The sequence below is a fragment of the Pseudophryne corroboree genome, chromosome 1, assembly GCF_028390025.1.
Source record: "Pseudophryne corroboree isolate aPseCor3 chromosome 1, aPseCor3.hap2, whole genome shotgun sequence".
Taxonomy (NCBI): domain Eukaryota; kingdom Metazoa; phylum Chordata; class Amphibia; order Anura; family Myobatrachidae; genus Pseudophryne; species Pseudophryne corroboree.
The window spans coordinates 852,266,834-852,283,542 of record NC_086444.1 but is presented as its reverse complement, the minus strand read 5'-3'; the positions used below and the strand labels follow the sequence as shown (position 1 = coordinate 852,283,542).

The 16,709-nt window shown below is 44.6% G+C and overlaps 1 protein-coding gene across 1 annotated transcript; it reads left to right on the top strand.

Moving 5' to 3' along the window:
• The first annotated feature begins 818 nt into the window (after positions 1 to 818).
• Positions 819 to 15,296, top strand: LOC134913127 (uncharacterized). Its single transcript, XM_063919959.1, has 3 exons — positions 819 to 935; positions 11,345 to 11,480; positions 12,710 to 15,296. The coding sequence occupies exons 2-3, from the start codon at positions 11,412 to 11,414 to the stop codon at positions 13,568 to 13,570; spliced, it is 930 nt and encodes a 309-aa protein (XP_063776029.1). The 5' UTR covers positions 819 to 935; positions 11,345 to 11,411; the 3' UTR covers positions 13,571 to 15,296.
• The last annotated feature ends 1,413 nt before the right edge of the window (positions 15,297 to 16,709 follow it).

Here is a 16,709-nt window from a genome sequence, read left to right as displayed (position 1 = left end):
GGAGGATTCCGAGTCCCTTGATGTGGTCAGGGCTCTGAAAATTTACATGGCCAGAACAGCTAGGATCAGAAAAACAGAAGCACTGTTTGTCCTGTATGCAGCCAACAAAGTTGGCGGCCCTGCTTCAAAGCAGACTATTGCTCGCTGGATCTGTAACACGATTCAGCAGGCACATTCTACGGCAGGATTGCCGTTACCAAAATTGGTTAAGGCCCATTCCACTAGGAAGGTGGGCTCTTCTTGGGCGGCTGCCCGAGGGGTCTCGGCACTACAGCTGTGCCGAGCTGCTACTTGGTCGGGGTCAAACACCTTTGCAAAGTTCTATAAGTTTGATACCCTGGCTGAGGAGGACCTCCTGTTTGCATAATCGGTGCTGCAGAGTCATCCGCACTCTCCCGCCCGTTTGGGAGCTTTGGTATACTCCCCATGGTCCTTACGGAGTCCCAGCATCCTCTAGGACATTAGAGAAAATAAGATTTTAAACCTGTGATACGAGTGTGATATGAAAGGGTGAGAGTGGGGTTTTCTGACTGACTTCCATTTTGTGCCGCAGTAACTATGCCACATAATGACAAGAGAATAGCAAGGGTGTTTGTCTCATGCTAGAAGAAGGATTCTTAGAATAGACAAGGATTCGTGTTGTTATTTTCAGTTTGTTATAGACAAGGACTCGTGTTGTTATTTTCAGTTTGTTATAGACAAGGACTCATGTTGTCATTTTCAGTTAGATAAGATGTTTCAGAACCCCCGGAATGTACCCACATATGGATAGATTGTGTTTTTAGTTTTGTAAAAAGGACGGGGAATGTTAGGGGAATTTCGGAATCCACCTGAGACGCTAGCAGACGTGCTGCGTGTGAATACCGAATTTCCCCTTAAAACGATCGTCCTGAGATTCCCCGATCCAGAGTGCTCAAGTGATGCTACAATATTCGGTAAGATATTGATGTAGTTTCTTGATATTATACCTATATTTATGATTATGTATTAATACCTGACGAAAATACTATAAGAACTAATAAATTATTTACTATTGAGACATAAAAGTGTTGTTTGTTTTGCTGCATTAAAGTGTAAGCCTGTTCTGGGCAACAGTGAGCGCAGAATGTATTGAGCAATCTCACACACCCTAGTTCTATACAGCAAGACATTTTTGGCGTAGTCGGCAGGATCTATGTTTTCTTATATCTTGGTGTAGGATACTGATAGTGTAAAACGCTTTTGTACAGTGGTGGGTCCTGGCCAGACTTACCTCTGTGCAAAGTTTTGTCAATTGGCAGGTTGCCAAGTTTTCGCCGATATATAACAACATAGCACGGTAAGGATGTTTCGTAAGGGAAAAAAGGCTGGAGCGGAGCAAATCACCGTCCCAGGGTGGACTGAAAGTCCCTACAATATTATAGCACAGGAATTGTTAACGTCAGGATTAGCAGAATCATGGGATGGTAGTGTTATGATTCCTGAACTCCTGACCGGAGGAGATCTTATGACAGGGATCTGAGTTCAGGAAAATAAGCTGGTTGTGGGAGCTGGAAGGCCTAGTAACCCCTGGCGCCCTAACTCCGTTGTCTCGCCCGTGTTATCAGCAATCCCCTGCGAGACTATGGTTGCTTGAGCCCATGGCAGCCGCGTTCGAAGGGCGGATTATGTCTGCCCAACCCCGATGCCCCCGCAGGTCTTAATGGGAGACAAGGGGAAGTCCGAGACAGGGTGATAACAAGGGGCCCTCTGACTAAGCAACACGGCCAGGGGTTACAAGCTGACTAACTAAACCAAAAGGTATGTGCGGACTAGCCGCCAGGGAAAAGGACAACCAAAGATCCACTGATCCGACACTCCTATCCGGCACCGCTGGACACCAGAGTGGATCTGTGGAAGCGGAATCCTCCGCAAAACTCCAGAACACAATATAAACAAAATAATAAACAGTAGCAGACAAGCCGCAACACACGGCTGTGCCGCGACTCACGAACACCACCAGATGTTAAAGGTGCTCGGTCAGACTCCAGGAACAGATGGTAACTTCCGAGTACAGGATCTCTTGAGGACAGGAACAACCGAATAGACCGGGACTGGGAACTCTCTGCAGCAGACAAGGCAAACAGGAAACTATCACCGGCGTCTGTAGGAAGTCCTGAGGATGCCTTTATTCAGGCATCCTCCAATCAAGATCCAGACAGGACAATCAAAAGAAATGCCGTGCAGCTTGCATGCTGCACGGCCAGCACATAATCAGGGCAATGAGGATAGACCCAGCAACGGGGAACGCGGCTGCACGTGGCGTCCCCGTTGCTAAGGCCAGAGGCGGCTCCGTGCGCCCGGCGTCTCAGCGTTGCCAGGGAGCCGGCGGCTGAACGCGCCCGGCGTCCCTGGTTGCTAGGCGCCGGGCCGCACGGCCGAGCGGACCCCGGCGCCTAACAGTACCCCCCCCTTGAGGAGGGGTCAAGGAACCCCCAAAGCCAGGTTTCCGAGGAAATTCATGAAAAAATGCCCTTTTCAGCCTCGGGGCATGAAGGTCTTCATCCAGGACCCACGACCTTTCCTCTGGCCCATAACCTCTCCAATGCACCAAAAAATAAAGCCGACCCCGGGACAACTTGGAATCGAGAACCTTCTCAACCAAGAACTCTTGCTGACCCTGTACATTAACTGGTGATCTCCCCTGAGATTTTTTACGAGGAAATCTGCTGGACGAAACATATGGTTTAAGCAATGAGCAATGGAAGGTATTTCCGATCCGTAAAGTTTTTGGTAAACGTAACCGGAAAGCAACTGGATTGACTTTTTTGATAATGAGAAATGGTCCAATAAATCTAGGACCCAATCTGGCTGAAGTTTGTCGAAGTTTGATGTTGCGAGTCGACAACCACACCCTGTCTCCTACTTTAAAAGTGCACGGCCGCCGGAGCCTGTCAGAAAATTTCTTTTCCCGGAAGGCTGCTTTTCTGAGAGCCAGGTGCACTTTTTTCCAAATAAGTTTAAGATGAGAGGTCAGGGCCAGAGAGGAGACAGAGGAATGTTGAAAAAATGAATTAGCTCTGGGGTGGAAACCAAAAACTGCAAAAAATGGAGACACATTGGTGGAGGAATGACAGGCATTATTATAAGCAAACTCCGCCAATGGAAGAAACTCAGACCAGTCATTTTGGAGTTTGGCCGAGTACAAACGCAAATATTGTTTTAGAGATTGGTTAACTCGCTCAGTCTGTCCATTGGATTGTGGATGATAGCCGGAGGTTAATGATAATTTCATCTTTAACGAAGCACAAAAAGATTTCCAAAATTGCGCAATGAATTGTGGACCCCTGTCAGAAACAATATCGGTGGGTAACCCATGGAGTCTGAAAACATGACGGAGGAACAGGACTGCCAATCCCTGGGCAGATGGCAATCGGGGAAGAGCAATGAAATGGGCCATTTTGCTGAAACGGTCCACCACTACCCATATGACTCGGCATCCTGCTGACAGAGGGAGGTCCACCACAAAATCCACGGAGATATGCGACCATGGCCTAAGGGGAACATTCAAGGGCATAAGTTGACCAATAGGCAAAGAACGAGGAATTTTATGCTGTGCACAGACCTGACACGAAAAAACAAACTCTTTAATGTCTTTGGAAAGACCAGGCCACCATACTGAGCGGGATACCAATTCCAAAGTCTTGGCGATTCCAGGATGCCCGGCAACTTTGCTATCATGAAACTCTGCCAAAACAGTTGCTCTCAAAAATTCAGGGACAAAAAGACGACCAGCAGGAGTATTTCCAGGAGCTTGATGTTGAAGCAGCTTTAATTGGGAAAATACATCCTGTGTGAGACCTGCCTGAATGACTGAAGACGGAAGTATGGGAGTAACAGGACTGTTGTCTTGAACCGGAAGGAAACTGCGTGACAGGGCATCTGCCTTGGTATTCTTGGAACCTGGTCTGAAGGTGATAATGAATTTGAAACGAGTAAAAAATAAAGCCCAACGAGCCTGTCGGGCATTCAGTCGTTTAGCCGATTCAATGTATTGAAGATTTTTGTGATCAGTCAAAACTGAAATGGTATGGGTCGCTCCTTCAAGCCAATGTCTCCACTCCTCGAAAGCCCATTTAATAGCCAGCAATTCCCGGTTACCAACGTCGTAGTTGGATTCTGCAGATGAGAATTTCCTGGACATAAAGGCACAAGGATGTAATTCAAGGGAATCTGGATCCTTCTGAGACAGGATAGCCCCTACTCCAACCTCCGAGGCATCAACCTCAACAATGAAAGGTAATTCTGGGTTGGGATGTCTAAGGACAGGGGCTGAGACAAAGGCTTGTTTTAAGGCCTGAAAAGATAACTCAGCTTCACATGACCAATTGGTAGGATCTGCTCCCTTCTTAGTAAGTGCCACAATAGGAGCTACTAGGTCAGAGAAAGAGTGAATAAATCTTCTATAGTAGTTTGCAAACCCTAAAAAGCGCTGAATTGCTTTTAAATTGGTGGGTTGCGCCCAACTAAGGATGGCCTGGAGCTTTTTTGGTTCCATTCGGAATCCCCGAGGGGAAATAATGTACCCTAAAAAGGATACTTCTGTGACATGAAATTCACACTTCTCCAGTTTGGCATATAAGTGATTTTCACGTAATTTCTTTAGCACCTGACGCACCTGGGTAACATGCTGTTCCACGGATTCAGAATATATCAAAATATCGTCTAAATAGACCACGACGAATCTTCCCAGAAACTCACGGAGCACATCATTAATGAGATCCTGGAAAACTGCCGGAGCATTAGATAGGCCGAATGGCATGACCAGATACTCATAGTGGCCTGACTGAGTACTAAATGCCGTTTTCCACTCATCCCCTGACTTGATTCTGATGAGGTTATATGCTCCTCTCAGATCAATCTTAGAGAAAATAACAGCCGAACGTAGCTGATCAAAGATGACAGAGATCAGCGGCAGAGGGTTAGTATTCTTTACTGAGATTTTATTCAGAGCTCTAAAGTCAATGCAGGGTCTGAGTGAACCGTCCTTCTTCTCTACGAAGAAGAACCCTGCACTTAAAGGGGATTTAGATGGCCTGATAAACCCTTTCCCAAGGCTTTCTTTCACATACTCATTCATGGCCACAGTCTCAGGACCAGATAATGCATATAACCTTCCTTTAGGCAACGTGGCACCAGGAATTAACTCAATGGTACAATCATAAGGCCTATGGGGAGGCAAAATATCTGCATTGCCCTTGGAAAACACATCAACAAAATCCTGGTATTCCCCAGGAATATGTGCGGAACCGGCGGCAGCTACTCGGATAGGAAGCGTAATACATTCTTTATCACAGATGGTACCCCATTGTAGGATCTCCCCGGACTGCCAATCTATGATGGGATTATGAAAGGCCAGCCAAGGGTGACCCAGAACCACAGGAACTGCTGGACAATGGGTAAGGAAAAACTCAATCTTTTCAGAATGCAAAGCTCCCACCGAGAGCAAAACTGGAGGTGTACATAGAGAAATAACCCCATTGGACAAGGGACTCCCGTCTAAACCATGCATGGTGATACACCTATTCAAGGTTAGCTGAGGAATACCTAAGGCCTTGGCCCATGTTAAATCCATAAAGTTTCCTGCAGCTCCACTGTCCACAAAAGCAGAGACCGAGGAACAGAGGCTGCCATAGGAAACTTTAACAGGAACCAACAGTGAATTATTTGAGGAGATGAGCTGCAGACCAAATTGAACCCCCTCACAATTCACTTGGTCAGGAAGTTTCCCGACTTGTTTGGACAACTACGGGCAAAATGTCCCTTACCTCCGCAGTATAAACACAGACCAGAATTTTGCCTCCTGGTTCTTTCTTCCGGAGACAATTTGGAGAGACCTATCTGCATAGGCTCCTCTATGTCTACAGGAATGGAAGGAACCCAGGAAGAGGACCCGACAGATGCCCCTTTTTCAGCCCTCCGCTCTCTGAGCCGACGATCTATCTTAATAGAGAGCTCCATGAGGTTATCGAGGGTCGCAGGAGCGGGATACTGGAGGAGACTGTCTTTTATAGATTCAGATAAGCCGAGGCGAAACTGACTGCGCAGGGCTGGGTCATTCCAGCCACAGTCGTTCGACCAACGGCGAAACTCCGTACAATAATTCTCTGCGGGATTCCTACCCTGTCTAAGAGTACGCAACTGACTTTCTGCGGATGCCTCTCTATCAGGGTCGTCATACAATAGCCCTAAAGATTTTAAAAAGGCGTCTACAGACGATAAGGCCGGATCGTCTGTCTTTAAACCAAAAGCCCAGGTCTGAGGATCCCCCTGAAGCAGAGAAATAATAATCCCAACCCGCTGAGCCTCTGTACCTGAGGTAACTGGTCTTAAACGAAAATACAGTTTGCAAGATTCTTTAAAATTAAAAAACTGCTTTCTATCCCCCGAAAAACGGTCAGGCAGATGCATTTTTGGTTCAGGGACGACCCTCGGGGAGGTCCGTAACAGATCTTCCTGTGAGCTCACCCGGAGGGACAGATCCTGAACCATCTGAGTAAGTTCCTGAATCTGACTAACTAGAAACTGGCCAGGATTTGGACCAACCCCGGTGGGATTCATGAGGCCGACAAAATTCTCCCAACTGAATAAGTGAAAAAATTAACTCTTGTTCAAATTTTTTCTTTTGTCGGGCCGGTGATAATGTTATGATTCCTGAACTCCAGACCGGAGGAGATCTTATGACAGGGATCTGAGTTCAGGAAAATAAGCTGGTTGTGGGAGCTGGAAGGCCTAGTAACCCCTGGCGCCCTAACTCCGTTGTCTCGCCCGTGTTATCAGCAATCCCCTGCGAGACTATGGTTGCTTGAGCCCATGGCAGCCGCGTTCGAAGGGCGGATTATGTCTGCCCAACCCCGATGCCCCCGCAGGTCTTAATGGGAGACAAGGGGAAGTCCGAGACAGGGTGATAACAAGGGGCCCTCTGACTAAGCAACACGGCCAGGGGTTACAAGCTGACTAACTAAACCAAAAGGTATGTGCGGACTAGCCGCCAGGGAAAAGGACAACCAAAGATCCACTGATCCGACACTCCTATCCGGCACCGCTGGACACCAGAGTGGATCTGTGGAAGCGGAATCCTCCGCAAAACTCCAGAACACAATATAAACAAAATAATAAACAGTAGCGGACAAGCCGCAACACACGGCTGTGCCGCGACTCACGAACACCACCAGATGTTAAAGGTGCTCGGTCAGACTCCAGGAACAGATGGTAACTTCCGAGTACAGGATCTCTTGAGGACAGGAACAACCGAATAGACCGGGACTGGGAACTCTCTGCAGCAGACAAGGCAAACAGGAAACTATCACCGGCGTCTGTAGGAAGTCCTGAGGATGCCTTTATTCAGGCATCCTCCAATCAAGATCCAGACAGGACAATCAAAAGAAATGCCGTGCAGCTTGCATGCTGCACGGCCAGCACATAATCAGGGCAATGAGGATAGACCCAGCAACGGGGAACGCGGCTGCACGTGGCGTCCCCGTTGCTAAGGCCAGAGGCGGCTCCGTGCGCCCGGCGTCTCAGCGTTGCCAGGGAGCCAGCGGCTGAACGCGCCCGGCGTCCCTGGTTGCTAGGCGCCGGGCCGCACGGCCGAGCGGACCCCGGCGCCTAACAGGTAGACTCAAGAATGCAGAACCCCTCGATGTTGTACAGGTACTCGAGGGGGTCCCTGCCAAGGCAGGTGATGTAATGGCACTGGGAAGACGGTGCTGGATACTAGTATCAGCATACCGTAAAATGCACCAAAGATATGAGCAGTTACAATCACGTTATTTAGATATAGAACAAACAGTAATTGAACAACAAGGAAAGATAGGATTGTTACAGTGCAGCAATCAGATGTTATCAGAAAAAGCCCAGAAATATCAGATTGTTGCCGAGAAGGCTGCTGTTAAAGTAGCCCAGAACAAATATAAAAAAAGAAAGGGAAGGGTAAACACCCCCTGAAAAGTACGAGCAATTATTGCTTCTGCCGATCTTCAATGGGATCCCGATACATGGGATGGTGATGTATAGGATAGTAGTAGTGAGGAGGAGGAAGAGGACAAGGGGGGATGGGATCCTCCCAATCCTGTCATTGACCCTACTGGGGCAAATGCTTGTCCTGTCTCGCGCAGGCAATTAACTAAGGTTGCAGAAGGTGGAGGGCAGGCAGTCCTCAAAGAGAAAATGATACTAAAAGATTTCACTCAAAATGAAGTTATGGAACTATTGACCAAATTTTCACAACGCCCCGGGGAAGGCGTCCTTACCTGGCTGGTCCGTTTGGTAGAGGATGGCGCTGGAGGGGTGGATGTAGATAGACAAGATGTTGCAAAATTTGGAACTCTATCCAAAGATAGGACAATTATGAGGGACGCACAGTTATGGTTCGCCAGAGAGGGTAATGCTCAAGTACAAACTAATCTCTTAACAGTGGTTGCATACGGGGTAAATTCCCGGTACACTGATGAGATACCTACCTCTGACAAACCATGGACAACCCTCAGAGAGTGTGTTCAACGATGTAAGGAAGAGGCTATGAAAGCCGCTGTGCTTTTAGAAGAAGCAGCTGAATATTTACAAGGAAGGGTTTCAGTAGCAGCTCGGGCTAGGCTCGTGAAGACAGCTCCCCCTGCATATAAGCCAGTGGTTCTGACATTATTAATTTCTATGACAGATCAAAGATGGGAAGATGTAATCGATAAGATGCGGGAATTACAGGACATGGGAGAATGGAATAGGGATAGAGCAGAGTCAAACACTAGAGGAGGGAGTGGAGAACAGGGATACAGACAAACCGGCAATGCAGATAATAGAGTATCCAGACGGGAAATGTTCCAAGCTCTTTTGAAAGCAGGAATAGATAAAGAAACCATAGATGGGAAAGATACTCCCTATTTATGGAAATTGTATAAGCAAAAAATTTTGTCAGGCAAGAAAATTGCTTTTGCAGGGAATACCAGTGAGAAAAAGGTAAAAGAATTTAGGGATCAAGAAAAGCAATTAAGGGAGGAAAATTGCCTGACTGGGAGATGTTTGAAAAATTATATCCCTGGGAGGATATTGCCGCTAAAGTAGCAACACGTTTAAAAGCCTACTGCTCCTCCCGAGGAACAGGAAGATTCAGAGGGTGATGCATAGGTAGCCAGCCAAGCCCCTGTATGGATTCGTCATGATGAGAGACCTTATGTCAAATTAGGAATCCATTGGTCACGGGGCAATGTACAAGAGGTCCCCGCGTTAATTGACACAGGGGCGGAGGCTACCCTAATATATGGAAATCCCAATAGATTTAAAGGACCCCGAATTAAAATTGCACGGTTGGGGGGTCGAGTAACTGAAGGGGTACAGGTGGAAATACCTCTAAAAATAGGAAATTTACCTATTAAGAAATGCCGAGTACTAACAGTACCCATTAGAGAATATATTATAGGCATTGATGTTTTAAAAGGACTGACCCTTTATTTAGATACAGGAAAATTTAGTTTTGGAGTCAGAAGTAATTGTATTCAGGCCAGACCTATTGTGGTGGGAAAAGTAAAAATGCCCCCAGTACATGTCCCACCTGCAACTAAATTAATTGCAATGAAACAATATCGGATACCTGGGGACCATCAAGAAATAAGCGAAACCATTAAAGAATTAATGGATACAGGGGTGGTACGATATACCACTACTGCTTGGAATAATCCGATATGGCCAGTGAAAAAGAGCGATGGCTCCTGGCGCATGACTGTGGATTATAGAGAACTGAATAAATATACACCCCCATTGACAGCCGCGGTACCGGACACAATAACTATTATAGAACAAATACAGGTGCATCCAGGGACCTGGTATGTTGTACTAGATCTGGCCAATGCGTTCTTTACAATACCTATAGAAGAGAGGGCACAAGACCAGTTTGCCTTCTCTTGGATGGGTAGGCAGTACACTTTTTGCCGATTACCGCAGGGATGGATACACAGTCCCACAATCTGCCAGAGAGTAGTAGGGGAACATTTAGATGAATTCAAGTTACCAGCTAATATGCAGATATCACATTATATCGATGATATAATGATTCAAGGAAATACTGAAGAACAGGTCAAAGAACAATTAGACTTGTTAATAAAACACATGAAAAATAAAGGGTGGGAGATTAATCCCGCCAAGGTGCAGGGACCTGCACAAGCGGTGAAGTTTTTGGGGATACAGTGGAATAAAGGACATAGGGAAATCCTCCCTAAAGCCAGGCAGAAGATCCTAGATTTCCCTACCCCCAAAAACAAACAAGAAACCCAATCTTATATTGGGCTGTTTGGCTTTTGGAGGCATCATATTCCTCATTTAGGACAGTTACTTTCCCCCTTGCAAAAGGTGACACGCAAGAAATATGCATTTACTTGGGGGGAGGAACAGCAACAGGCATTTGAAGATGCCAAGCAAGCAATTCAACAAGCAGTAGATTTGTGGCCCATGGAAGATGGAGAGGTAGAATTACATGTATCAGCACAAGAACAATATGCTACTTGGTCACTGTGGCAAAAGCAAAGTGGCAAGAGAGTGCCACTAGGATTTTGGAACAGAAAATTACCCGATGCAGGAGAGAAGTACACTCCTTTGGAGCAACAGTTACTAGCTTGCTATTGGGCATTAGTGGATACTGAACAGTTAACAATAGGACACTCTGTATTGATGAGACCACGCATACCAATTATGCAATGGATAATGTCTAATCCAAAGTCAAATAGGATAGGCCATGCCCAAGAACAGAGTATTATAAAATGGAAATGGTATATTTCAGAAAGGGCAAAACAGGGAGAGGGAGGTGTGGCATCCTTACATGAAAAAATTGCAGATATTCCAGTAGATGGAGTGAGTACAGCTTCTCCTAAAGAACAGCTAGAAGAATCACCAGTAAAATGGGGTAAACCTTATTCTGAGTTAAGCAACAAATCTCAATGTCACACATGGTTTACAGATGGATCTGCACATTATGTTGCGGGAAGAAGGAAGTGGAGATCAGTTGCGTTTAATCCCCGCATGTCTAAGACATTAGAAATAGAAGGGGAAGGAAAGAGTAGCCAATATGCCGAATTATTTGCAGTATATTTGGCCCTTAGACAGGAAATTGGAGGTGAATGTAATATTTATACTGATTCATGGTCAGTAGCCAATGGATTAGCCACATGGATGATGAGCTGGAAGAAACATGATTGGAAAATTCATGGGAAAGAGTTATGGGGAAAGGAAGTCTGGGAGGACATTGACGTTATCACTAAACAAACAAAAGTAACTGTATTCCATGTTGATGCACATGTACCAGTAGACTCACTTGAACGTTTGTTTAATTCACAAGCAGATGCACAAGCCGCCATTGCTAAGTCATCTCAGGAGCCAGTGGCAGGAGATACGAAGGAATTGGAATCATGGTTACAGGGTACAGCCCTTTGGGCACACCAAAAGAGTGGACATCTGGGAGAAAAGGCAACTTACAGGTGGGTGCAAGAAAGGGGTATTCCCCTCACATTGGACATTGTGAAATCTGTGATTTTACGGTGTCCCTTGTGTCAACACTCCCAAAAGAGGGAAGTGCCCCATACTGTAATGGGTCATATTGGAAGAGGTAAGTTACCTGGACAAATCTGGCAGATGGACTTTATTGGACCCCTGCCAGAAAGTTGAGGGTGTAAATTTGCATGTACAGCAGTAGATACATACTCAGGATTAATGGTAGCTTTCCCCTGTAAGACTGCTACACAATGGAGTACTATTAGGACACTTGAGATTATAGTACAATATTATGGTATGCCCTTACAGATTCAAACAGACAATGGTAGCCATTTTACAGGACAACAAGTAAAAAATTATGCTCTTGAGCATAATATTGAGTGGTTGTACCACATACCTTATTACCCGAAAGCGGCAGGGTTAATAGAAAGAATTAATGGATTATTAAAATCCACTCTGAAAAAAGTTAATGGATCTGATAAGTTTGGGCAATGGAGAGATAATATCTCAGAAGCTTTACAGATAATAAATAACCGACCATTGACAGAATCCACAACTCCTCTGATGAGGATGTTGACCCCCAATTTATCAATCAAGGCAGCACATAAAGTAGAAAGCCTTATTTATTGGAAAATTCACGAAAAGGCGATAGAACCGTACAGAGCTACGCCCATGTCGGCAGGGTTGGACATGTATGCTATAAACCCTGATGTTATTGTTCCTTATGGGATTAAGGTTATACCTACTGGGATAGGTTGCAAAATGCCTTCTAATCATTATGGACAGTTGTCAACCCGTTCTAGTATGGCCAAGAACAGAATAATAGTGATAGGAGGAGTAATTGACCCCGACTATCAAGGAGAAATTAAAATAGTTGTGATGAATTTGAGCCCAGACCCCTGCGTAATCTGTGAAGGGGACCGAGTGGCACAATTGTTAATAATACCCATTTTGATAGAGCCTATCCAATTGGGAGAAGCTCCAACCGAACTTACTGTTCGAGGAGACAAAGGTTTTGTTTCATCTAACACTGTGAATGTAGGAGCTAAAGTCTGGGTACAGAAGCCTCAAGGGCCGCCTGAACCGGCTGAGGTTATAGCTGTGGGAAAAGACAGAGTACTCTTAATAATGAAACCAGGACAAGAGAAATGGGAATATGTACCTCAAGAAAAATGTTATTTGCGAGAGTAACTTACACTGATTTTGTACCTTATAGATTGTCGTGAGGCTCAGTCTTGGAATCCTTGGAATTGTATTATTGGTCGTCCCCTCTAGTACATGGACACCTGGATTGAAGATAGAGAAACGAGAGTTACATACTGTACGGTCGGGATGGAACAATGCCACCATACCAAGAACCCAAGATAATTTCACTTGTCAGGCCAATCAGCGCTGTACTAATATAGTAAATATAACAATTCCAGGAACGATGTGGGCTGGACCGCCTGATCCACAAAGAAACAGATATCGACCTACATTTGCCTTACATCAGTCAGAAGGCAATATCACAATTAATGCTGCAGTAAATATAAGTTGCTGCTCCAAACCTTATAGGTTCCGATTTCTCCCTAAAGAAGAGAAGAATAAAGAATATAAGAATTGTTCTAAACAAGGAGCAACCACATTTCGGTTAGCTGTAAAAGACGTTTTAATTTTGGTATGTCATAATGCTACTGAAATAAAAAATCGAACGTGGTGGGCACAAGATTTAATGTTTATTGATATCAATGCATCACGAATCGATATTGGACATGTTAAAAGATTACCATCTACATGTGAAAATGTAGGTACACAAGCTCAAAAGACTGTGTTAGTCACACAAGTTGTGTTCCCTCCCAATAATAGACAATGTATATCCCGGCAACGACGTGCCTGGTATGATACATTGTTGGGAGGATATGGGACTCTAACAGGAGTATTAAATGGGATAGATATTGAAACATTAGCCAATAGGATGCATAGCGCCGGTAGTAAATTAAATGACGGACTTACATTACAAGCAAAATGGATGCCTACTATTTTTGAGGCCAGCAAAAATATCGGCTGGAATAGATACTTTAATGAACCAGCTAATTAATGCTAGTAATGATTTTGCTGTTGGATTTGATACCAACATTACTAAATTTATAAATTGGACCGTCTGTACACTACAGACTATGTATGAGCAACAACAAAAAGGCGTTATGCAAACTATGCTAATGACCGGAAATGAACAAGTATGGAGAACAATTTTTAATACAAGTGTGTCCAGGGACGCTTGGATACACTTGGAAGCTGCTAAAATGATTTGTAATGACACCATATGCCAAGGTATTTTAACTATGTATAATGTAACCAAAGTTATTCAAATGTGTAAATATATTGTAATGCCTTTGTTGTTAGGACCATCTGGTGGAGAATGGTATTGGTTCCCCACTATGAAAGGAGAATATATAGATGAGAATAATAGAACTCATGATTTGAGTATTTGTACACCCACTTTACAAGGCAAGATATGTAGAGTACAATCTGCAGTTTATGAACCTTGCTTATTAGAGAATGGAGTAAATTTATGTAAATGGATAGTTTTACCTTTGTCATATACAATGATGATGGAGGTAGCCCCACAAGAAGTATGTTTGGTAACTGATACACCAGCCATACCTGGAATGGTAGTTCCATTTTCCGGATGTATTAGTAATGTTAGTTCCTTAACCTGGGAAAATGAGACATTTATATTGTATGCTGACCGTGAAGAACATGTTACAAAATATTGGAGTCCACAAAATTTAAGTATTCCCCAATGGGATTTGAAGTTAGATAAACTACATACAATTATGAAACAATCCAAAGTTATTGAAGATCATATCAAATATCTAAATCAATCTATTGTAACTCATCAAGTGACAACAACAATAATTGCTGATAAATTACAGAAAATTGGTTCTGATGTCCAGGATGCAACTTCTCATCATTGGTGGGACTTGTTTACTGGATATTCTCCGTCTGCATCCAATATGCTAAATTTTCTGATACATCCTGTTCTCATACTGTGTATAATAATAATTTTATCTATTTGGAACTGTGTGGTATTTTACCGCATATGTTGTAAACGACAAAAGGTTGTAATGGCAAGTTATGCGTTATAATTGGAATCAGTCAAGGGCCGTTTGTGATACGAGTGTGATATGAAAGGGTGAGAGTGGGGTTTTCTGACTGACTTCCATTTTGTGCCGCAGTAACTATGCCACATAATGACAAGAGAATAGTAAGAGTGTTTGTCTCATGCTAGAAGAAGGATTCTTAGAATAGACAAGGACTCGTGTTGTTATTTTCAGTTTGTTATAGACAAGGACTTGTGTTGTTATTTTCAATTTGTTATAGACAAGGACTCATGTTGTCATTTTCAGTTAGATAAGATGTTTCAGAACCCCCGGAATGTACCCACATATGGATAGATTGTGTTTTTAGTTTTGTATAAAGGACGGGGAATGTTAGCGGAATTTCGGAATCCACCTGAGACGCTAGCAGACGTGCTGCGTGTGAATACCGAATTTCCCCTTGAGACGATCGTCCTGAGATTCCCCGATCCAGAGTGCTCAAGTGATGCTACAATATTCGGTAAGATATTGATGTAGTTTCTTGATATTATACCTATATTTATGATTATGTATTAATACCTGACGAAAATACTATAAGAACTAATAAATTATTTACTATTGAGACATAAAAGTGTTGTTTGTTTTGCTGCATTAAAGTGTAAGCCTGTTCTGGGCAACAGTGAGCGCAGAATGTATTGAGCAATCTCACACACCCTAGTTCTATACAGCAAGACAAAACCTACCGGTAAATCTTTTTCTCGTAGTCCATAGAGGATGCTGGGCGCCCGTCCCAAGTGCGGACTACTTCTGCAAGACTTGTATATAGTTATTGCTTACATAAGGGTTATGTTATAGTTTCATCCGTCTTGGACTGATGCTAGGTTGTTTTTCATACTGTTAACTGGGTAGTATATCACAAGTTACACGTGTGATTGGTGTGGCTGGTATGAATCTTGCCCTTGGATTAACAAAAATCCTTTCCTCGTACTGTCCATCTCCTCTGGGCACAGTTTCTCTAACTGAGGTCTGGAGGAGGGGCATAGAGGGATGAGCCAGTGCACACCCAGAGTCAAAGTCTTTCTTAAAGTGCCCATGTCTCCTGCGGAGCCCGTCTATCCCCATGGTCCTTACGGAGTCCCAGCATCCTCTACGGACTACGAGAAAAAGATTTACCGGTAGGTTTAAAATCTTATTATTTCTTATTCTAGTTCTAATTCGCCAGTATACTATGTACTATTTTAACACTATTCTGGCTGCATTTGTGTACTTTCTTTCTCAATGCTTTCTTGGTTCACATTTATTTTTCTTGGTTTACATTTATCAGTAGCAGCTTGTAGGCAGTGAGATATCCATTAGTTTGTTTTGCTGCTGTTTGTGTATTTGCTATTTTCTAAACTGACCTAAGCAGCTTATATATAATATTATGTAACCTTGGGGTTTCAGGTTTACTGACCCCCAGATTAAAACCCTGTGGCTTGATTCGGAGCTGCACGCAAAAGTAAATGCAGCAGTGTCTACTGGAGGTTGCTCATCTGTGTGTTTCTGCGAATGCTGCTATAAAGTGTTTCCCTTGTCTACATCTATGTGATCGATATGCAAGGACTGAGATGCACACTTTTAGCATCCATGCATTCCGTAACGCCAACTGTTACATCCTTAGATGCCACCATCAGTCGCACTATGGAAACTTTCACCAGCCTTACGGCAGGATCAGTTTCTTCATCTGGCCTCCTATGCTTGCAGCTGTGCATCAGGGAACACAGGCCCTAATTCAGACCTGATCGCTGCTGTGCGTTTTCGCACAGCAGCCAATCAGGTCTGAACTGCGCATGCGCCGGCGCATGCCAGACAGCCGGCGGCCGCCTCAGCCCTGTGATCGCCTCTGTCTGAATGACAGGCAGAGGCGGTCGCTGGGTGGGAGGGGGCGGGCCACGGTGGCTGCGACCCTCACAGCGACACGTAGCTCCCTGCCAGCGCGCAGAGCTGCGCTGGTAGGGAGCTACTCCTAAAGTACAAAAGCACTGCCGCTGTGCAATGCTTTTGTACTAGTGCGGGGGGGTCGGGACTGACATGCGGGGTGGACTAGCAGTAGCGGCTCTTGCCACGGGCAAGCAGGCTTTTTGCCTGGGGCGCTGC

Coding starts and splice junctions, on each gene's coding strand:
- LOC134913127 (XM_063919959.1), top strand. CDS start 11,412: ATGGTTACAGGGTACAGCCCTTTGGGCACACCAAAAGAGTGGACATCT. Junction 11,481..12,709: donor GGAGAAAAGGCAACTTACAG/GTGGGTGCAAGA, acceptor TGTACCTTATAG/ATTGTCGTGAGGCTCAGTCT.